General features: G+C 39.3%; 1 protein-coding gene across 1 annotated transcript in view; it reads right to left on the bottom strand.

Annotated features, from left to right (window-relative positions):
- Positions 1-5,404: 5,404 nt before the first annotated feature.
- lasp1 (LIM and SH3 protein 1) overlaps positions 5,405-23,880 on the bottom strand; it is a 74,532-nt gene continuing 56,056 nt past the window's right edge. The window contains exons 4-7 of the mRNA XM_061905455.1: positions 22,106-22,213; positions 12,691-12,754; positions 11,285-11,385; positions 5,405-8,127 (exon numbers count right to left, since the gene is read on the bottom strand). Coding sequence (XP_061761439.1) covers positions 7,954-8,127; positions 11,285-11,385; positions 12,691-12,754; positions 22,106-22,213 — 447 coding nt within the window. The 3' untranslated portion in view covers positions 5,405-7,953. The remainder of the gene's footprint in view (positions 8,128-11,284; positions 11,386-12,690; positions 12,755-22,105; positions 22,214-23,880) is intronic.

Genomic DNA, 23,880 nt, shown 5'->3' with positions numbered 1-23,880 from the left:
GAGCTACTTCTTGGGTACTGATTAATGCGAAGGGCTACCAGTTTGATACACACTTAAATCAATTGCCAGAAATAGCCAATTTACTCAATTTACCTTTAATAAATAAATCTATATATATAAAAATGCGTATTTCTCTGTCATTCCGTCAAACATTTTTTTTCCTTTTACGGAAGTTTTTTTTTTGTAGAGAATAAATGATGAAAAAAAACCTTAATTGAACTAAAGGGGAGAAAACAGGAAAAAAAATGAAAATTACATTTTGAAACATAGTTCATCTTCAATTTCGACTTTTTAAAATTCAAAATTCAACCGAAAAATGAAGAGAAAAATTAGCTAATTTGAATCTTTTTGAAAAAAAAATAAATCAAATTTATGGAACATCATTAGTAATTTTTCCTGGTTAAGATTAATTTTTTGAATTTTGATGACATGTTTTAAATAGGTTAAAATCCAATCTGCACTTTGTTAGAATATATAACAAATTGGACCAAGCTATATTTCTAACAAAGACAAATCATTATTTCTTCTAGACTTTCCAGAACAAAATTTTTAAAAGAAATTCAAAAGATTTTGAAATAAGTTTTAAATTTGATTCTACAGATTTTCCAGATTTGCCAGAATCATTTTTTTTTTTATTTTAATCATAATAAGTTTGAAGAAATATTTCACAAATATTCTTCGTCGAAAAAACAGAAGCTAAAATGAAGAATTATATTAAAATGTATTTTTTATTCTTTAGGTTGATTGGCAACACTAAATTGGCCCTAGTGTGTGAATGTTGTCTATCTGTGTTGGCCCTGCGATGAGGTGGCGACTTGTCCAGGGTGTACCCCGCCTTCCGCCCGATTGTAGCTGAGATAGGCGCCAGCGCCCCCCACGACCCCGAAAAGGAATAAGCGGTAGAAAATGGATGGATGGATGGATGGACAATAAAAACAATTAATTTACTTGAATATTGATTTAAATTGTCAGGAAAAAAGAGGAAGGAATTTATACAGTAAATGGGAATTTGTGTTTAAAAATCTTAACATCAATTTTAAGGTTGTATTTTTTCTCTAAAATTGTCTTTCTGAAAGTTATAAGAAGCAAAGTAAAAAAATAAATGAATTTAAAATATTTTCTTGGCTGTTCAAATTCTATTTGAGTTTTGTCTTTCTTAAAATTAAAAATGTCGAACAAAGCGAGACCAGCTTGCTAGTAAATAAATAACATTTAAAAAACAGAGGCAGCTTACTGGTAAGTGCTGCTATTTGAGTTATTTTTAGAACAGGCCAGCGGGCGACTCATCTGGTCCTTACGGGCGACCTGGTGCCCGCGGGCACCGTGTTGGTGACCCCTGATCTACATTAAAACTAGTGCAAAAATTGTCATATTTACCGTGTGCAATTGAACGCATCCTAACACAGCGTCCATGATGGAGAGAGCAGGGATGCTCGCCTCCCTCCTCCTCCTACTTCTCCTCCTCCATTCGGCCGCCATCATCACAGCATGTAGATAATGTAGGAGAGGAAGACCAGGGCCATGATGGCGAAGAACATCAACACCATGATGTCCACCATGACGACACGGATGGCGAAAGAGCAAACCGAAGCCTGTAATAGTAAACTGGGACTGTCCGTAGTTCGTAGTAAGAGATCGACTCGACTCGGAGGCGTTCGGAAATGGGCGGAGCCTCAGTGTGGCGACAAGCCGGTTGTTTTACTGAAAGGCGTGTCCGAGTGAGTTCGGTGACGAAATAAACTAATTTGTGACAACATATTTTACATCTTATTAATACTAATACTAAGCATTTTAACGTATATATTTTTATTTTGTTTTAGTTGGGCCAAGCAGTGTTTTAATCGGTCGTGAAGCACACGCCAGGCAGAACTCAGGGCTAACTATCCCCGCCCCAACCTGCTTCCTGGAAAACGCATTGAGCCATTTCTATTTTTAAAATATATTTTCCACGTATATGTTTGTAATAAATATTATCGTTGTCTTTTAATACATTATTTTTTGTAGCGTTCGTTAGTCATTCACACAATGTGCATCAAATCAATAAAGAGAAAAAAAACGAAACAAAAAAACAAAAAAACAGGGTTTACGTGCAGTAGCTGGGTGCCTCCTGCAGGGGGCAGTGTAAACTAGCTAGATGATGTGAGAGTGAGAGACTACCACAGAAGAACATGACCCGAAAGTGCAAAACTAATTTGTAAACATTACCTTTGTGTAAAAAAGAAAGAAAGCATGTAGTCACGTGACTGTATTAATATTAATATATCAATACAATTAATACTAATTTGTAATTTTCCTGAGGGAACTCCTGAAGGAATCAATAAAGTACTATCTATCCATCCATCTATCTAATAAAGTAGTGGTAAACTAGTGATAAAGCTGTCCCGTTTAAAAACATAAAAGCAGAGTTGTGAAATCGTTGACTTCAGGAAGCACCAGCGGTGGAGATGGTAAGCAGCACCAAGTTCCTGGGGGTGCAGATCACTGACAATATAACCTGGTCCCTACAAACCGGAGCTCTTGTAAAAAAGAGCTCAGCAGCGCATGCACTTTTTGCGTCGGAAGAAAAGAGCACAGCTCCCTCCCCAAGTTCTCGCCACATTCTACAGAGGCACTACAGAGAGCCTGCTGACCAACAGCATCTCTGTCTGGACTGGAGCCTGCAATGCTTCAGACTGGAAGTCTCTCCAGAGAGTTGTGAGGACGGCAGAAAAGATTATCAGGACTCCTCTTCCTCCTATCCAGGACATCGCAAAAAGCCGCTGCCTGACCAGGTCTCAGAAAATCTGCAAAGACTCCTCCTACCCCCGCCAAGGACTGTTTTCACTGCTGGACTCTATATAGGAAGAGGTTCCGCAGCCTCCGTAGCAGAACCTCCAGGTTCTGTAACAGCTTCTTCCCTCAGGCCGTAAGACTCTTGAACGCATCATAATTAAATCATCCCCTCAACTCCCCCCAAAATGGATTACCTCACTGGAATAAAAAAGACAATATAACATACATCCATAAACCGGAATGCATATGCAAAAGTGCAATGTATTTGTGTGTACAGTAATCTATTTATTTATATCCGCACCTTATTGCTTTTTTTTTTAATCCTGCACTACCAAGAGCTAATGCAACAAAATTTCGTTCATATTTGTGCTGTAAAGTTCAAATTTGAATGACAATAAAAAGGAAGTCTAAGTCTGAGAAATACAGGGTGTTAAGAGCTGCGATGAGGTGGCAACTTGTCCAGGGTGTACACCGCCTTCTGCCCGATTGTAGCTGAGATAGGCACCAGCGACCCCAAAAGGGAATAAGCTGTAGAAATGGATGGATGGATGGAGGGTGTTAAGAGTCAATGCTAACTTCATGCAGTTACGGACGATCCATGTCATTCATTTGGATGCATAATTCTTATGTAAACATTTAAATACAAATATAAAGTGCTACATTACCTTCCCTATGAGTTTTGTTTGTAGACGAAAGCATAGAGAGGAGAGCTATAGCTCTCAGATGGGAGCCGGCTCTTAAAATCAATGTGAATATATGAGGAGCCCTCAGCATGTGACGTCATCGTCTGCGACTTCCGGTAAAGGCAGGGCTTTTCTCCAGTTGCGAACTTTATCGTGGATGTTCTCTACTAAATCCTTTCAGCAAAAATATGGCAATATCGCGAAATGATCAAGTATGACACATAGAATGGACCTGTTATCCCCGTTTAAATAAGAACATCTTATTTCAGTAGGCCTTTAAGGAGCCGTTCCTTAAAAACAGCCGTTCAAAACAATGGCTTGTTGATTGATTGAAACTTTTATTAGTAGATTGCACAGTACAGTACATATTCCGTACAATTGACCACTAAATGGTAACACCTGAATAAGTTTTTAAACTTGTTTAAGTCGGGGTCCACGTTAATCAATTCGTTATTGTCGTTCTTGCAATTTAAATTTTTTTTTTTTTAAATCAAGCGACAATTTGTAGATCAGAATATTTTGACATAAATATTACTACTCTCTTTGAGGGAATTATTGTCTATAATTGTATTATTGGTTGTGTTTGCGTCGTAATTATTCCATTAAGGCGGACCCATATTTTTATGTTTGACGGTGACAGCGCTAGTTTACATTTTCCTCTCACCAAAAAACAAAATGTGTTGCATTTTAACAATATGAAAAATCAAAAAGTAATGGATATAAAAAGAATACAACTACAATAAAAAAAAGGACATAGAAATATGGGACTACAAAATTGCATCGCCATACCTGTTGTGTGTGCGCTTGAACTGCTACTGTTCAGAATTAACCCTACAAGTGAATAAAAATAAATGAAGGAAAAAATACGTTTATAAAATTCTAAAAATATATCCATCCATTTTTCTACCGCTTGTCCCTTTTGGGTTGGCGGGGGTCGCTGTAGCCTATCTCAGCTGCATTCGGGCGGAAGGCGGCGTACACCCTGGACAAGTCGCTACTTCGTCACAGTGCCAACACAGATAGACAGACAACATTCACACACTAAGGCCAATTTAGTGTTGCCAATCAACCTATCCCCAGGTGCATGTTCATGTGTGTGTATATTATATATATATATATATATATATATATATATATGCAATTACATAGTAAAAAACGTTTCCAAATGCTGCCCAGTTTAGACTTAGTCTTACACAATCTTTATTGATCCACAAGGGAAATTGTTCCACACAGTAGCTTAGTCACAAAGGATGGAAAGGGCAAGAATGGAAGGGATAATGCAGGTATAAATAGAAAAAAATGTACCATAGTAGCAATATACAATATAACGTGTAATATTTACATATTATATACACACAGAAAAAAGGGGTTTGTGCGTCTGCTTCACAATTTGAAGATCCTGAGTTCAATACTGGGCTGGGGATCTTTCTGTGTGGAGTTTGCATGTTCAACCCGTGACTGCGTGGGTTCCTTCAAGGTACTCCGGCTTCTTCCCACTTCCAAAGACATGCACCTGGGGATAGGTTGACTGGCAACACTATATTGGCCCTGGAGTGTGAATGTTGTCTATCTGTGTTGGCCCTGCGATGAAGTGGCGACTTGTCCAGGGTGTACCCCGCCTTCCGCCCCTTTGTAGCTGAGATAGGCACCAGCGCCCCCTAACGTGACAAGCGGTATAAAACAGATGGATGGATGGATATTATGTTTCCTTTAACTGACTCATTTTCTAGTCCTGTTGCCAGTCGAGTGGCACGAACCAGCAAAGTGGGGAATTGAATATGCATTAAAAAAACGTCTTACAACTGGGAATCAGTTCTCAACGTTCACTTAAATGAGCCGTTGAAAAGATCAATTTGTTCGCGAACGTCTCATGCCTCCATGAGTGCACACAGAAGGCCCAAAATGAACACACTTAAATGTTGTACAGCATAAACCTGAGCCAAACAGTCTTGAGAAAAATGACATTTTTATTGAATCTGCAGAGTCATCAGTACAGATGAAGTGCTGACAGGAGATGATTTCAGGTCCTAACATCTGAGAATGCTGCATTTTTTTTTCTTTTTTGTTTAAATTTTTGACACGGTGTCAATATGCATATGCTATCTTTATTCCATTTTGTAAAATAACAAAACCATACCGAAACAAAAAAATTTCAAGATGAATTGCACAAAACTGGTCTGCACGCTCCACTTGCAAATAACATGATTCCTACGGTACATAAAGCAGAATGGCGAGAAGATCGGAATGATGAGGAAGAAAGCACAGAGGGGCGATGAAGGCTGAAGGGAACAACAGGTTCAGCAGACGGCGAGGACAAGCGCGTGAATGACAAGGTGGCGCTACGTTTTTGATGAGCAAAAATTGGATGTAAAAAAAACCGAAACAAAATACCTTGGTTGACTGACAGGCACCTTCACTCGAGACCATCCTAACACTGCTTGTCTTTAGGATCTTCGTACAAATAACGTCCGGAATGGCATTAGTAGCTATAGCAATCTGATCAAAAACTTTGCGTTCCTCCCTTTAGAAGTCATCGGAAATGTGTGAATGCCCAAACTGACAAGAAAAAAAAAAGCCTGTGATGCTTTCATACACCATGTAAAAAGATTCCCCCACCGATGCACAGGCGCGGCGTCCACAGTTGACCTCAACGATGCATACACCGTGGTACAAAATGTCCCCTGGCTACATAGGGAGCGCCCCCAAACACCGCACTTTCCCCAGCGCAGTCAGAAAAGGAGACTATTTACACGGACAAACGCTCACACCGCCCCCCCCTCCTTCCAAGCGACGTCCAACTCCGACTACCCAAACTTGAATTGCTGGTTTATTCGTTTAATACACTTTTTTTTTATCCTTTTCTTTTTTTGAAAATAAGCATCTGGCTATCACAACAAAGACGAAGGAAGGACAGCGTGAGTGAGGAGGAAGGAGACAGACATTTACTGAAGATAAGACGGAAAAAGTGTCCTCGCAGTTAAAAACGATAAGTTGTGCTTGGCTCCACCTCTTTTCTCTGCCAACATTATAGGCAAAAACGGCGACGAAAAAAGACGGAAAAGTCAACGCCATTTCGGAGCAAACAGGAAGTAGGATGTCTTGAGGGGAAACAGCAGGAGCTGTGCTTTTCCAGTTGAACATGACCCACAATGTGGGCGTCACATTAGCTAGACAGGTATGTATATATATATATATGTATATATATATGTGTGGGAAAAATCACAAGATTACTTCATCTCTACAGAACTGTTTCATGAGGGGTTCCCTCAAGGGATGAAGTAATCTTGTGATTTTTCCCACACATACGTATTGCGCCCTACCACGGTATCGAGCACTATTCTCTGGATAATCCAATCAAGACATATATATGTTGTGGGAAAAATCACAAGACTAGTTCATCTCTACAGAACTGTTTCATGAGGGGTTCCCTCAATCGTCAGGAAAAAAAAAATAAAAATCTCCTGACGATTGAGAGAACCCCTCATGAAACAGTTCTGTAGAGATAAAGTAGTCTTGTGATTTTTCCCCACACATACATATTGTGCTCTACCACAGTATCAAGCACTATTCTCTGGATAATCCAATTAAGACTATATACATATATGTTGTGGGAAAAATCACAAGAATAGTTCATCTCTACAGAACTGTTTCATGAGGGGTTCCCTCAATCGTCAGGAAAAAAAAAAATCTGATGATTGAGAGAACCCCTCATGAAACAGTTCTGTAGAGATGAAGTAGTCTTGTGATTTTTCCCACACATACATATTGTGCTCTACCACAGTATCGAGCACTATTCTCTGGATAATCCAATTAAGACTATATATATATGTTGTGGGAAAAATCACAAGACTACTTCATCTCTACAGAACTGTTTCATGAGGGGTTCCCTCAATCGTCAGGAAAAAAAAAAAAAACTCCTGATGATTGAGAGAACCACTCATGAAACAGTTCTGTAGAGATGAAGTAGTCTTGTGATTTTTCCCACACATACATATTGCGCTCTACCACGGTATCGAGCACTATTCTCTGGAGAATCCAATTAACACAGTATATATATATATATATATATATATATATATATATATATATATATAGTTCAAAAACTCCTCCATGGGACGGAGGTCAAAGGAATGTACAAGTGTTTGAGCGTCGAGTTTGGAGATGAAACACACGTTCCAGTCAGAAAAGAAAAAAAACTGCTAAAGAAAGAAAGAAAGATCTGTCTTGGAGGTGGGGAAGTTAAGTGCTGTAGCGAGGATGGAGCTGCGTGACGAGATGGAGGGATGAGGAGACACACCCAAATAGAGACAGACATCAGCACGGACTGACAAGAAAGTGGACAGAAGAAGTCTTGAGGTTAGGGAGAGAAAGAGAGAGTGAGAGAGAAAGGGGAAAGGGTCAAATGAGGTTAAATTAAGAGAAGCGGCATTTAATATGAGATGGCACTGGGCTTTTTTTTTTTTTTTTTAAATCCTTTCCTTCCTTTCTCATCCTCCTCTCAGATGGCCTCCACGTAGTTGGCGGGCAGCATGCCCTGCTGGCCGGTGCGCTCCACGCGGCCGTACATCCAGCCCACGTCGATCTGCTGCACGTCCACGATCACGTCGCCGTCCATGAAGGACACCTCGTCCTCGTCGGCGGCGGCGTAGTCGTACACCGCCCGGTACCGCTTCTGTGGACGCAACATGCCATCAGGTTCATGACCAGGGAGAGCACAACATACGGTCAAACATTATGTGGAAGCAGGGCTGGTAATGCACTCCCAACAAGTGTAAAAGAAAGTGCATCTCTATCCTCCTTCAAAAGCGCTCTAAAAGAACACCTCCAGGCAACTACAACTCTAGCCTAAACCCCTTCCCCCATCACATCCCACCTCCCCGGATTGTAAATAATCAAATGTATATACTTTCTGAGCTCACTATGTTCACTGCTCGCTGTACATATCATATCAAGTCAGACCTACACTGTTTCAATGTCCATTTCTCAGATGATATAATTGTTGATTACTGAAGTGCACATTTATAGTGGCCCTCCAGGTCATTTAATGTGGCTCACCACGTCATTTAACGTGGCTTTCCATGTCATTTAATGTGTCCTGCCACGTCATTTAGGTGGTTCTCCACATCATTTAATGTGGCCCTCCGGGTCATTTAAGATGACCCTCCAGTGGCCTGCCACATTATTTAATGTGGCTCCCCACGTCATTTAACGTGCCCCGCCATATCATTTAATGTGGTTCTACAATACACTTAATGTGACCCTTTAGTGCCCTGCCACATCATTTTATGTGGCTCTCGAGGTCATTTAAGTGGTCCGCCACGTCATTTAACGTGGATCTCCAAATAATTTAATGTGGTTCTACACTACAATTAAGGCGACCCTCCAGGTCATTTGGCCCGCCAAATCATTTAATGTGGTTCTCCACTACATTTCACGTGGCCCACCAGTGTCCCACCACATCATTTAAATTGACCCTCCAGTGGCCTGCCACATCATTCAATGTGGATCTCCAAATAATTTAATATGGTTCTAGGCTACATTTAATGTAACCCTCCACATCATTTAACGTTGATCTCCACATCATTTAATGTGGTTCTCCGACTACATTTCAAATGGCCCACCTCATCATTTAATATGGCCCTCCAGTTTCCCGCCACATGATTTATGTGGCCCTCCAGATCATTTAATTTGGCCTTCCAGATGCTTGTAATACCTTGTTGCATAATCAGTAATATTAAGATCGTAAGCAATTGTATGTTTTTCTGTACACATTCAAAGAACAAATACATTTGGCCATAAGTGCTTTTTTACTTCTAGCCTTTCGCTAGCCACGTTAAATAATGTGGCGGAAAACTGCAGGGCCAGAATAAATGATGTGGTGGGCCACTGGAGAACCAATTTAAATGATGTGGTGGGCTTCTGGAAGGCCGGTACCAAAATATTGGTATCGAGATAACCCTAATGCATCCACAGTACTCTATCCAATAGCCACACCTTTCAGGTAATATACTTCCGGTGTTGTGACATCTCTGTCAAATATACCGTCTTGCTGGCATCTAATAAATGCTCTCGAACTACAACTGGTTCGGAAGCAACAGTGTTAGGATTGTAATCATCCAAATATGATTAGAAGCAAAGTAGACAGCCGTCAACGTTGTGGCTCCGAGAGGCATTGAGGCAAGAGGAATAGCGAGTACCTGCGGCTGAGGCGAGCATTCAAAAATTTTTGTATAGATTCCATTTTCTAAATATATTTCCTAAAAAAAGAAAAAAAGCGGAAGTGATGCTTTGCCGATAAAATTATGTTTTTTTCCACGTTTTCGCAGACATTTCATGTCTGCAAATAAACGGAATAAACCCTTGTCAGTAATCCCCAATCTTTGTTTATCTGAGTGAAGGCGGGACTGCTACCGACAGAGACTCGCTAGTCACGGCTGGCAAAAAAAGTACAAAAGGAAAATTGGAATTGAAAGTTGAACGTGCACTTACTCATCTTATGCAAGTAATTTGGCGTTGCTGTGGGCTTTTTATTTTTTTATTTTTCTCCGCTGCTATGCAGTGCTAAAAGAACACATGTGCACAGCTCAATAGCTGGTGGTTATTGATCATTTCCGACCTGGCATCACAGGTAGCCTACTTTAGTTCCGTTTTGTAGTTACGTTGTAGAGTTCTCAAAAATCTAAATATTTAAAAGCAAGACTGAAGTTTATGCAGATTTTAAATACAAATATTGTAATAGATTTATAAGACCTTTCAAAATTTTATTTAAGACCTTTTATGTGACCTGTTAGTAATCGTGGCTTGGAATGCAAATTTATCTTGCCTTCCTTCATACTTCCTGGAAACAAGTCGTTTGGAATTAGTCTCATTGCGGACTTTTTTGCCATTGGTGACGTCAGCATATTATCTCTACATGGCAGATATTTACCAAAAGTGTCTCTGCCATTGTAGTCCGCCGCTGAAGTCAATAAGCGCCTTCTTTTTCTCCATTCTCTTGTTGTGGTCAGACTGGCTCGTACATGCACATGCATCCTCCGCTGTTGTAATTTGTAATGCAAAGTAGCGTATGGTTTTAACTTCTGTCAGTACACGCCATATGGAAGCTAAACATGGATGACGAGGAGAAGACGCCGTCATAGAGGAGACACGTAAATAAGACCACGCACAAAACGGCGCATCCTGAAGAGGCGAACAGAAAGTGGCTTGAAAACGATCAGTAAAAAAATCCATGCAACATTTTGACCAAAGAACCACCAATACATGTTATGTAGGAAGTGTTTTATATGTCGAAAAAAAATTATATGATTGCTTTAAGGGTGGTTAACTATTTTTTTCCAACTGGGATAATCAACAAAACCGTTGCTTAACTTCACCTTTGTTACTGTATTTATTAAAGTTAGAGCTATTTGGGACTTTACATCTTAATATCAACAGTTTCCGCTTTGTTTTTTTTTTTACATTTGTGTTGGTTAAGTTTCAAGATATGAATTGTTTCTCCATTCAAGACTGAAAGTTTTTTCAGTGTAATATAAATAATGGTTAACTTCTTTTACAGTTAGTTATGTCCGTTTTTTTAAATAAAATCGCATGTACTGTATAAAACATTTTAATAGTGGCCATAGTTTGACTCCAAAACCGACTAGTTTCACTATATCCTATGATACTTTAATTTCGATATCCAAACAATGAGGTTATTGAACACTTTCTTCCATCTTCTATTCACACTTGGGGTTTTGCTCAAGTGAATTCTGCCCCTGGCCTACCAATAACACATTTGCCTGCTAATTAGGTTCCTTTTCAAACTTTGAACCGTGCGAGTTGGATCGTACCCCAGCAGCACTGGGAGGCGGGGCAGCTGCCGCCTGGGAGACAGGCTCAGGGTGAGGATCACGGTGGTAGTTCTGAGGGACTGCCATGGGCTGGAAAGCAGCTGAAAACAAACAGAAAAAAAGGTTTAAGTTATCATTGAGTGATTTGAGAACAAAACATGTATAGTGCATACTAGCAGGGGTTGCTTTAAACCAGGGGTCTCAAACACGCGGCCAATTGCGGCCCGCGAGCCATTATTTTGCGGCCCACACCTTAATGTGAAAATTTAATGTTGGTGCGGCCCGTGAGTATATATGAATGGCGCTTTACAGCATCATACTTGCATACCCTCGACTTTCCGGGAGACACTCAAATTTCAGAGCCCCTTCAGGAGTAATTATTCTCCCGGATTACATCCAAACAATAATATTAATGTGGCACCGTGGAGGCACTGCCTTTAGAGTCCTAAACAACCTGTATAAACAGCGTGCCAGCCCAACTACATGTTGTTTTAAGTTTCTGCAGACGCAGTACGCGACTGCAAGACATAGTTGATCAACAGCCACACAGGTCACACTGAGGGTGGGCCTATAAACAAGTTTAACACTGTTACAAATATGCGCTACACTGTGAACCCACACCAAACAAGAAAGACAAACACATTTTGGGAGAACATCCGCACCGCAACACAACAGACCAAATACCCAGAATCCCATGCAGCCCTAACTAATCCAGGCTACAATATACAACCCGCCCCCTATTGTAGCCCGGAAGAGTTAGGGCTGCAATGGATTCTTGGTATTTGTTCTGTTGTGTTTAAGTTGTGTTACGGTGCGGATGTTCCCCCAAAATGTGTTTGTCAATCTTGTTTGGTGTGGGTTCACAGTGTGGCGCATATTTGTAACAGTGATAAAGTTGTTTATACGGCCAACCTCAGTGTGACCTGTATGGTTGTAGGTCAAGTATGTCTTGCAGTCTCTTCCGTGCGTCTGTAGAAGCCATATACAATATGTGATTGGGATGGCACACTGTATGTATGGTGGAAAAGCGGACGAGATGACATGTTGTGGAGGACGTTGAAAGCAGTGTCATCACAGCACGTCCTTAATAATGTTGTCTAGGTGAAAACCGGGAGAATGATCGCCCCAGGAGAATGATTATCGGGAGGGGAGAGAATGATCTCCCCGGAGATTGTCGGGAGGGGCACTGACATTCGGGTATTTCCTGGAAAGATCGCGAGAGTTGGCAAGTATGTTGCGAGGGCGGGAAAGCCATTCAAAGAAGGTCAATTCATTAAAAAGTGCATGTCAGATTTTTTTAAGAAATATTTTCTTGCGGCCCAGCCTCACCCAGTTTCTGCATCCAGTGGCCCCCAGGTAAATTGAGTTTGAGACCCCTGATTTAAACACTTAATAAACGGGACTACCTGGGCTGGGATTGCCTTGCGGATGTGGAGTCTTACTCTTCTCAAACTCCTCATGGTACTTGATCTAGAGGAGGACACAAACGTCACAAATCAGAACAATTCAACATGCGGTTCACTTTTCCTCCAGCAGATGTCTCCCAATTGCACTTGAGCTGTGATGGGTGGGGAGCGAAGACGCTGACAGGATGTGACATCTCGGCAGCATGTCACACATGGCAACCGTCGCTGACACACCAGAGCGATCAGGTGGGGGGTGTGGGGGGGTCCAGAATGAGCCAGCAACATTGAAGAGGAAATGTGTCTTTTAAACCATGTCGACTTTCAGGTGGGATTCAATTGTGTGTCACAAAAGATGGCCTCCACATAAAAGAAGATGTGACTGGTGAAGCTGGCCGCTCATGAATAGCGGGCTGTCAGCAGACTGTCTCAGAGTGGACTGGGTCAGGATTTACGCCATCAAAAGGCCCAGTGTGCTTGGCGGCAGAGGAGTCCATTAGCAAAGGGCGAGTGACTGAGTGTTTGCACGATGACGGCGAGCCAAGCGATGGAGAGGACAATGATCTCAGCAGCAATACGCTGCTTTTGTCGTGTGTGAGATAACTAGGGTTTGTTTTTGACGAGCGTGAACAGATGGTGAGGATTTACAGGAAGTGACATACGCAGTGGATGGAACCCCCCCCCCTCCTCCCCCAATAAACTCAAAGTGAGGGACAATGAGACAAGATGTAAATAAAAAGGAAGAAGATGAAATTGAAGATGTCAGTTTTTTGTGTGCAGACAACAAAGGAAAGGAAGGAGGACTCGTCTGACGCGCAGATTGCAAGCAGATGTCTCATTTGGGGCGTCGAGCCTCAATCCTGCTCGTCATCATCATGTGGTTTCTGTGTGCGCCCACCCATAAATACATAATGCACCTTTTCGGCGGCCCGCACTCTTCCTTGATCTCGGCGATTAGCCAGCACCCTCCTCTCTGACTGTGTCATTACATGTAGTGAAGCATGTGTGATGTGTGTGAGAGAGAAAGTGATTCCCATGGGAAGGGAGGCCATGGAATAAATCACGTGTGTCTTTCTACTCCATTGCTCTTATTTACAGGCAGATTAATGCCTTTTGATGTGGGACAGAGAGCATAAATATAGCTTTGGTAATGAATAAAATGCACTTCATGGACCAATGCTTCTCAAATACAGGGATACTACTAACCCAATCCAGGCGTGTCCAAACTTCTTCCACCAGTGCTGCATCACAAAAAGCCAAAGTATGTGGGGACTTGGGCTGGGCGATAAATCGATACAAACGATATATCGCAGGTTTGTCTCTGTGCGATATAGAAAATGACTATATCGTAATATTCGATTATATGTTCTCACACAGTTGCTTTTAGCTGCGGGCATTACGTTACTGGTGTTTCTCACTCCTTCTCACAGAGACAAAACAAGCCCGCCTCCTTACATACGTCACATACTGTCGGGCGTCTAGGGTCATACGCTCTCGTCGAGCAGAGAGGTAGCAGCATGGCTAACGTTAGCAGAGCGTGTGACAATAAAAGAGAAGGTGCGAAACTGATCACATATGGAAGAACAAATAATGCCCCAAATAAAGAGCAGGGATTCCATCATCTGGCGGTGGTTTGGTTTCAAGTGGGAAGATATTCAGCAGACAACAGCAATATGCAAAGTATGCAGCAGAAGTGTTACTACAAAAAGGTAGCAACACTATTATTTTGCTCTTTCATTTAAAAAGTCACCCGTGAGAGAATGAAGAGTATTTAATAAATACAGTTTTGGTCAATTGACTTAGGTGTGATTTCCCTCTCTGCATGAAATTTTAAAAGTAGCATATATTAATGCAGCATGAAGAAGAATGTTTTAATGTAGCCACATAGAATCATCATACTGCTGTGATTATATGCATCAAGTGTTCATTCAAGGCCAAGGCAAAATATTGTAATATATATTGTATATCGCAATATGGCATAAAAATATCGCAATATTAATAAAAGCCAATATCGGCAAGCCCTAGCGGGGACCATTTTGATATAATTTTATTTTGTTTAAAAAATGCTGAAAGTAAAGGTTACATCTATTTAAAGACAAAACAATGTCAATTTTGTGGTATAAATGACGGAGTATATTATCATTAATTATTACAGGGATGTCCAAAGTGCGGCTTAGGGTGCATTTAAAGAGAGCAGCTTGGGTTTTGTTGACCTGCAACGTATTGTCGGAAAAAACCCAGTAAAAATGTAAGAAAGTGCAAAAAGAGGTATTGTAATGAGAAAAAGCTGAAATGTGTATACTAATAACTAATAATAATACCATTTGTCACTTATAACACAAATCTGGCACTAAGTTTTGATATATAACGTATGTTTGTGGCATTTAAAAAAAAAATCCTCTGCAAGACTTTTCAAATATTGTATCAGATTTTTGCCCTTTTTTCCTTACATATAGACACACACAGACACACCCACGCACACATACAGAGTACAAAATAATTATGATTCTCAGCTGAACAACAATATGGACAGTAGATAACTTTATTAACTTTATTATTATACTCGGAAAAAATACATAAATTATTAAATGAAGATTTTAACTCTTTGGATGATGTCATAATTATTAATACACTACAAATTGGGTGTCCGGATTCAATATTGATATCGATTAATGGTCCGGTATCGGCAAAAAAACAAGTATGGCATTATATGGCCGCCAATGTAAGCGCTCCGAGTGTTTGCTTGTGCAAAGCTGGACAGCCAGTTAACATCCAAATGTCCTCCAAAAAAAGCACACAAAGTAGGTTTTTTCTCCTATTTTAATCAAGCAATACTGTAGTGGGACACAGCACAATTGTCAATATAAACAAGTATCAAACAATTATAACTGCGTATTAATTACACACATAAGTTTCAAGTAGCAAACTTTTACATATTCATTTTACTGCATCATGAGCTTAACTTCACAAATGATTGTGGCCACTATGTGCCTTTAAAAACAATTACCACTCCACTTCAACTTAAAGACAGTAAGTCCATTCGAGACTGTTAATAATAAATATGTTAGTGTTTTTGATACCTCTTTGAGTAATGCAACTTCATCAAGCCTTTTCTATCATCCATCCATTTTCTACACCGCTTGTCCCTTTCAGGGTTGCGGGGGGTGCTGGAAGCCTATCTCAGCTGTTTTATCATTCGTCACAAAAAAAAGTATGTATAATTCCTGCTAATATTGTATCTGCTGACTATCGGCATCAGCCAAAACTGTAATAATAGGCTCCAATATCTGTATCGTATCAGGAAAATAATAATCTTAAATAGATTAAAAGTTAACATTAACTTTTATTATCTACTGAATTAAAATTGGCTAACAGACGGTTTAATCTGAGAATTTACTTTTATTTATTTTTCTGCAGTGGTAGTAGCAGCTGACAGTTGTGGTGGCGACGCCAGAAGTGTTTGTTTTGGTCATGCCAAAAGTTTGGCACTTTTAACTGTTGTCCACATTTAATCGCCGACTTGTAATTAGCTAGTATCGTGTGCGATTTCATCACATTGATGTCCATTGAGAAAAGTTTGGAGGTCTTTTGGCACATTCTGCAGAACAGCTCTTTGTGTGATCAACAGACTTTAACCACATTTTGAAAAGTTAGCCTGCCAGCCACTTTTGCTGCAATTTGCAGTTTCCCATTCCCCCGACATCAATTCATTTCATTCATTCATTTCACTACAGCATGAGTACGTTCACAGGATGTAGCCTCCCAAGCTTCCGGTGTTCTGACTTTGTTCACTGGCCTTTCACAATCGCCAAATATAAGGTTACGCCTGTCAATCATCACAATGTACCTTCAATCAAAATTATTAAAGGGGAACTGCACTTGATCTCTCTAAATAAAGATCCAAAGAAAACTCTTTAAAACATGCTGTAAAAATGCATATGCTCCAGCACCTCCCGCGACCCAGAAAGGGACAAGCCGTAGAAAATAGATGGACATCCTCTGAAAATATGCCTTCTAATAGCTACAAACTGGAGGATATGTTTTTAATCAGGATACAATTTTTAAAAAATTATTCAAATGTTTTATGCAATAATAAATGAGCATCATACTAGGAAATGTTCAAAAACAGATAACTGATTTAAACATGAAAAAAAAAAGACATGTCACAGAATGACTTTGGAAAATGCCAATAAGCCTTTTATATGCACTAAAAAGAGGCTGAGCCAATTAAACGTCTCCAATAACTGACTAAAACAATTTTACACCCCCTCAGTTGTTTACAATGGGTACAGTCGAGAGCAAGTTATTTATAGTGTCAGACAGCTGAAGGAACTATTATTTATTTACTGTGGGAATGTCAGAGGATAAAGAGTTGTGGTCTGTTGTGAGAATTGTCTTAGTTGTCCATCCTAGGCCACCGTAGGTCATGTGAGGTGTCTGCGTCACGAGGGTTGCTAATATTAGCCAAGTTAGCTCGTGTGTGTTGAACTAGAGACAACTGAAATCAAAGTGTTATGAATGAAAAAAATCTGAACTTTTCTATTACCATGAAATGATGTCAGAGTTAAGGACCAAATGACCAAAGAATGGCACAGTTTGGGCCCCTGGGGTCATTGAATTTTGCCGTCCACCGCAGTAGCCGATGTGGAGGCAGCTCTTTCAGACGTTTAAGAAACCTTGTGTCCAGTTTAAAAGCCAGAGATATAGTAATTTATCTATGACCACAACATAATTTCTATTTACCGTTTGATTGATTGACAAATTGACTACCGGCCCAGTCCTTCAATTGTATTACATTTTTTAATGCCTCTGGACATCGTATTTAAAGCCTTATTTTTCGCAAATCCATTTGATTATTTTTAATGCTTTTTAATGCCCCGCGGAAACCTTGTAACAATTTAAGTGATTTTACATGTAATTTTCCTTTCTAAATGTTTCAGACAAGACAATTAAATGAGCACTGTTTTGTTCTGTAATAAATCAGATGATGGCGCTACAAAAAATTATTCTCTCTAATTGGGCACTATTTAAAACTGCAAAAATATTCCACGGGGGTACTTGGTTGAGACGGACTATTGGGCATATTCCACCTGCCGTAGGTGTATGTAATGTGTGGGAAAAAAAATAAGTTAGTTTTTTAATATGACAAAATATTTCATAATTTAATTTGATTCAGATTATTGAGGTGACGATTCGATTCGATTCTCAATCTAACACGATTTTTGTAATATATTATTTGTGTAATACGCGAGAAAAGTGGTTTTTTTAATAAAATAAAATAATCATAAGACACCTCATGATTAGATTTTGATTCTTGAAGAGAAGATTCAATTCGGAAATGTTATGAGTAATACTCAAAAACAAGGGGTTGTTTGTTTTTTAAGAAACAAAATTAATTATAAGACAGACACCTCATGATTTGATTCCGACTTTTGAAATTACGATAAATTCAGAATAGATTCTCAATTCAACACAATTCTTGTAAAATATTATTTGAAAAATAGTGGCTTTGTTTGTTTTTTAACAATAAAAAATTTACGACATCTCACGATTCCATTCGGTTCTGATTTTTTAAGTGAAAATTAAATTCAGAGTCCATTCTCAATTTAACACCATTCCCACAATATATTATTTGTGTAATGCACGGAAACAATAGTACAGTTTGTTTTTCATTTTTTATTTAACCTTTAATCAGCAAAAAATCCCATTAAGATGCAAAACCTCTTTTTCAAGGGCGTCCTTGTCAAGAGGCAGCAAAGTTACACATAAAATTACATTCACATTACACATTAAAATGACAGGATAGACATTAGTGAATTATAATTATATAGCGCTTTTTCTCTAGTGACTCAAAGCACTTTACATAGTGAAACCCAATGTCTAAGTTACATTCAAAACAGTGTGGGTGGCACTGGGAGCAGGTGGGTAAAGTGTCTTGCCCAAGGACACAACGGCAGTGACTAGGATGGCGGATGTGGGAATCGAACCTCCAATCCTCAAGTTGCTGGCACGGCCGCTCTACCAACCGAGCTAAACCGCCCCACATCAAGTAAAACAGTTACATATAACTGAGGCTCCTTCAAATGCTCTCAGTTTTGATTTAAAAGCATTTAAGGATAAAAATTCAGTTGGCTTCTAGTCTCTTTGTAGCATGTTCCAAGCACAAGGAGCTGCATAGACAAAAGTTTTTTCCGTAGCTCATTGCGAGCATAAGGGACAGAGAGCAACAGCTGATTGTTGGATCTCAGTGCATAAGAGTTCGTACTTCTCTGTGAAATCAATGCACAAATGTATTCGGGCAATAGTCACAGAAGAGCCTTGTGAATAAAAGTGTAATAATAACACTGTCTCCTAGCGGACAGAGAAGCCCGTCTCACTCGAGAGTACAAGTCACAGTCATGTGTCATGGCTCTACAGTTTGTGATGAACCTCAAAGAAGCCTGGCAAACACAGTTCACCATCGGAAGACAAAAAAAAAAAAATCACCATAATCTAGCACAGATACAAATGTGGCAGAAACATGGCGCTTTTTTAGACCAAAAGAAAAACATCTCTTATTACGGAATTAAACCATCAATCATCAATTAAAACGCTAAGGTATTTATATTCATGCACCACTTCTATGACATTCCCTTTAGGAGTGGACACTAAAGGGTGTTCGAGGCACCTTCCTATGTTGGAAAAACAGTCAAAATTTTGTCTTGTCAACATTGAGAACCAGTTTTAAGTCAATAAGTGAATTCTGCACAGCGACAAAAGCTTTCTGCAGGGAATTAACAGCCTGTTCAACAGATGATCCAGAGCAATAAATATGTGTATCCTCAGCATAAAAATGCATATTAGCATCAGAGAAATCTTGTTCAAGATCATTGATGTATAAAATAAGTAAGAGGGGCCCAAATACAGATCCCAGAGGCAGCCCTTTTAGAACAGTGACAAATTCTGAACAAACACCCTCACATTTGATACCCTCGGTCCTGTTTTCTAAATAATTTGAAAACAAAGCAAACATATGTTCTGACAGTCCAATGAGAAACAGCCTGCGTTTCAAAATAGTGTGGTCTACTGTGTCGAACGCTTTGGAGAGATCAATAGAAAGTGAGGCACAATACTGTTTTTGTCAAGCGCTACAATTATGTCATTTACCACCTTCATTGTAGCAGTGATGGTGCAGTGATGTTTCCTGAAACCTGATTGATATTTACAAAATCATTTTATTTCTTATTTCTCAATAAAACAAAATGAATCATAACACCTAACGATTTGATTATGATTTTTGAGAAGATTAAATTAAGAATTGATTCTCATTTCAACACGATTTTCGTCAAATGTTATTTTTGTAATGCCTGAGAAAAAAAAAATGGTCCCGTTAGTTTTTTAATTAAACAAATTAAGTCACAAGACACCTTACGATTCGATTTGATTCCAGTTCTTGACGTGACGATTCAATTCCGAATTAATTCTCAATTCAACACAAAAATGTGTAATTAACGTGATAACGCGTTAACTCTAAATTTAAATACGGGCACTAATATTTTGAACAGGCGATTAACGTGAACACTTTCTTTTTGACCCTCGGGTCGTGCCGTAACGGGGGGAACTTAGCTGCAGTTCACTTGCTACTAATGAGCCGCAGGCGAGCAGAATTGGACAGAAGAAAGTATACCTTATGGAAATATTAGGTTCAAAGCCAAGACTACCTTACGGAAATATCAGATTCAAGTTGTTCTCCCGACAACAAAGGACTCTTTTTCGCCGTGAAAAGAGGCAACATCTCTGCAGTAAATGCCTACTGTGCGCTCGTTCAGGGGTGGGTGGTGCTTAACTTCAGTGTTCAGATTACGATCAAGGTGCAGTGATAAAATAACATTTATATTGTTACTGATTTAGTAAGTAAGATGACATAAAAGCTCAACAGAAATGAAAGACGGTCGGCAGGATGTTGAAAGAATACTTTTTTAATCGCAAAATTTGATCCAACATCAAAACATGTCAAAACACTTTCTCAAAACTATCACACGCTTCAGAATAAAAGCGCTACACTATACATCCGGTTTGATACATTTAGGATTTCTCCTCGATGTACGGGCTTCATATTGGCTGCCACACCTAATAAAATAAAGTGATATAATGTATTGTGGCGTCCATAAGAAAAAGTCTGACACTCTTTTTAGCTTTTATTGCAAATTTTAAGCTAACAGCAGGCCTAATTCCAACAAGTATTTCCTCCGTGCACACACGTCTGCCTCCGTGCTTCACTCCTGGACACACGACACTTGTTCATTCCCTGCCGACACAGTGTGTTCACAGACCATCGGAAAAATTACCACCATAACACAGCCATTTGCACAGGGTTGTCTTGAGCAGAGGCAGCGTGTGCGCGCTGTGGACGTACTTTAATATATTCAAGATAAACCCGCGGACTGTAGTCTTCAGAATTTAAGATGACACTGGCGGCTTTTAATGAGTACAGCTCCCAGCAGTGCAAAGCAGGTGTGACGTCAGCTTGCTTTTCGTCATGGACACTCTAAACAAACAGTCTCTAAACCAGGGGTCGGGAACCTTTTTGGCTGAGAGAGCCATGAAAGCCAAATATTTTAAAATGTATTTCCATAAGAGCCATATAATATTTTTTTACACTGAGTACAACCAAATGCGTGCATTTTTAAGTAAGACCAACATTAAAAATAAGTCTTTGATTGTTTCTAATAACATTGTTATTCTGAGGCTAACCAGTAATAAATAAAATACTTCTTACATTAATGTGACTTCTTGAACAGGTGTGATAGAAGACGGATGGATGGATTAAAATGCATGCAAATGTTTTGTATTTTGAAAGTTATTTTTACCCCTCTGATTACCAGCGGAATTATTCATTACTTATCGTGTTAAGCAATGTCAGCTAAGATTTATCTGAGAGCCAGATGCAGTCATCAAAAGAGCCACATCTGGCTCCTGAGCCATAAGTTCCCTAACCCTGCTCTAAACATTAGTACAGTCTCCAATAAAACAAAAAACTGATGCTAGATTTGTTGCCAATTGTTCTTATTAAAGAGTAACTTAAAGGGATTGGAGAAATCCCTAAAAAAAGAAAAAAAATCTCAAAGTATATTGCACATTAAGCAGCAAGAATTTAAAAGTAGAACAAAATATTATGTAAGAAAAAATATGTTAATACTATACTTTATAATAACCGATTTGTTTTAAATGTATATTCATATATTTTGCCTTTTTAAATAATATATGTATCATGGCAAATCATGCGATGACGTCCAAAAAATGAAGAAAATCCTGCATTACAAGAAGTGAGAAGTAAACAACTCTAAACAACTGTGCTTCCACTTTTCAGTAAAGACGTTCACAAGCAGTGTGCCCGAGCGCATCCTTATGGGAATAAATGACAAAAAGTGACACTCACATTGCTGACTTGGTCCTGCGATTTCTTAAGTCTCTGCAGCTCTGGCGTGTCTGTGACCACGGTGAAAGATTTCCCTTTGTTCTTTTCAAAATCCTCCCTGTAGCGAGCCTACATGGGACACAGGGTAAAAAATACACCAAAGTTAGTTGGGAACAGATCAAACATGCCCGATTGAAAAGGACTACATAATTAGTTGGGAAAGGTCAGTGTGCGACAACCAGGAAATTCCAACAAACAGATTATTTATAGACCAACATTCTTAATTTCCTGTTTGAATAAAACTATCAAGGATGTAATCTCTGTCTACTGAATACCAACATTTTTGAAGGTAATTAACTTAACTGAAACAGACATGCTTAAAGGGGAACTGCACTTTTTTATTTTTTTTTAATTGTGCCTATCGTTTACAATCATTATAAAAGATAAAAGGGATGGAATTTTCAAAAATGCATTCTAACTTGTAAATAGCAGTCAGAGTCCTAATGACAGCAGATATTGTACAGTAAGTGATATTTTATTATGTTTGTTGGTTCTCATGAAGTCTGCATTGACCAAAGACATTTTTTTTAAATTAATATGCTGCGTATGATTAAAATGATCAAAATAGGTAAACACCAAAAGGGCCATATGTAATAATTTAATGTAAAGTCATCACTAAATGGCCATTGTATGTCAAAAGGCATTAATAAATCATGTTCTTTTCGAATACCTTTCTAACTGATAACGGTAGTTCAACCGGGATATGCTTATTTCATATTTAGATTTACAGCCCTGAAATCTTGTTATTGTTTACATTTCGATGCCCCGCCCTCCACCGTTTGACCAGTTTCAAAGTCTGTGAGTGGGTCACATCCAGGTTGCCTGTTACACACCACCCTCTTCGTCGAGCTACTGGTAAAGTTACTAAACATGTCTGACCTTAGTACATTTAAAAGGCGTTGTTACGATTCTCAACTCATTCATAACAAAGCCAGGAACAGAACGAGGATTTGTATCGGGGATGCACGATTGAAGGTAGACGATTGTTTCATCTGATGCCAAGCATGCTAATTTCCTCTTTAATAAGTACGTCAGGAATCTATGTTTCCTAATTACTTGTAATACATGAAAAAAGACATTTGGTATTTCAACTATTTTGTCCAATACAGTTTATGATCTTGTCAAACAAAGCCAGTAGGAGCAAAGCACCATCAAACTAGTGTAATGCTTACTTAGCATGCTAACCCGGTCAATGACACATCAACATATAGGCTAAGGGGGGGGAAATACTGTATATGCCCATTAGTCTATATGTCGATGTGTATTCCAACTGACAGGGCAACATATAATTTCGACAAATAAAACCTATAGGGATGGATATGAGTAGTGTCAGTGCCTATTTCGTTCTCAATATGCTGATACACTGAGGAAATACGTTCCAACATTAGCACGGCTAAGTGCAGTTTCTGATACTGTATGTGCATCAGGCCCATATGGGGTGGTATTTGCCTGGCACAATATAATGCATTACATGTAACGATTTTCTACTTTGTGTACATGGTAGTAGGCTATATGATTTATGCGTAACATGGTTTTTGAGTAACATGGGTTGGCTCATAGAATGGCACCCTGCACTGAAAGAAGATGATGTGCGTACATGGGAGAGAATGCTGTGCGTCAGGTTGGATGCAACATGGAGTTGTGCTGAACGAAATGTGGCGGTAATTTTATTGTTGGCCTTGGCTTGCCATCAAAGTAGGTCTATGCGATATATAATATTTTCCATCCGTTTTTCT

This window comes from Nerophis ophidion, linkage group LG07 (genome assembly GCF_033978795.1).
Source record: "Nerophis ophidion isolate RoL-2023_Sa linkage group LG07, RoL_Noph_v1.0, whole genome shotgun sequence".
Lineage (NCBI taxonomy): Eukaryota > Metazoa > Chordata > Actinopteri > Syngnathiformes > Syngnathidae > Nerophis > Nerophis ophidion.
The sequence above is the reverse complement of the archived record's forward strand: the minus strand, read 5'-3'. Positions and strand labels throughout refer to the sequence as shown.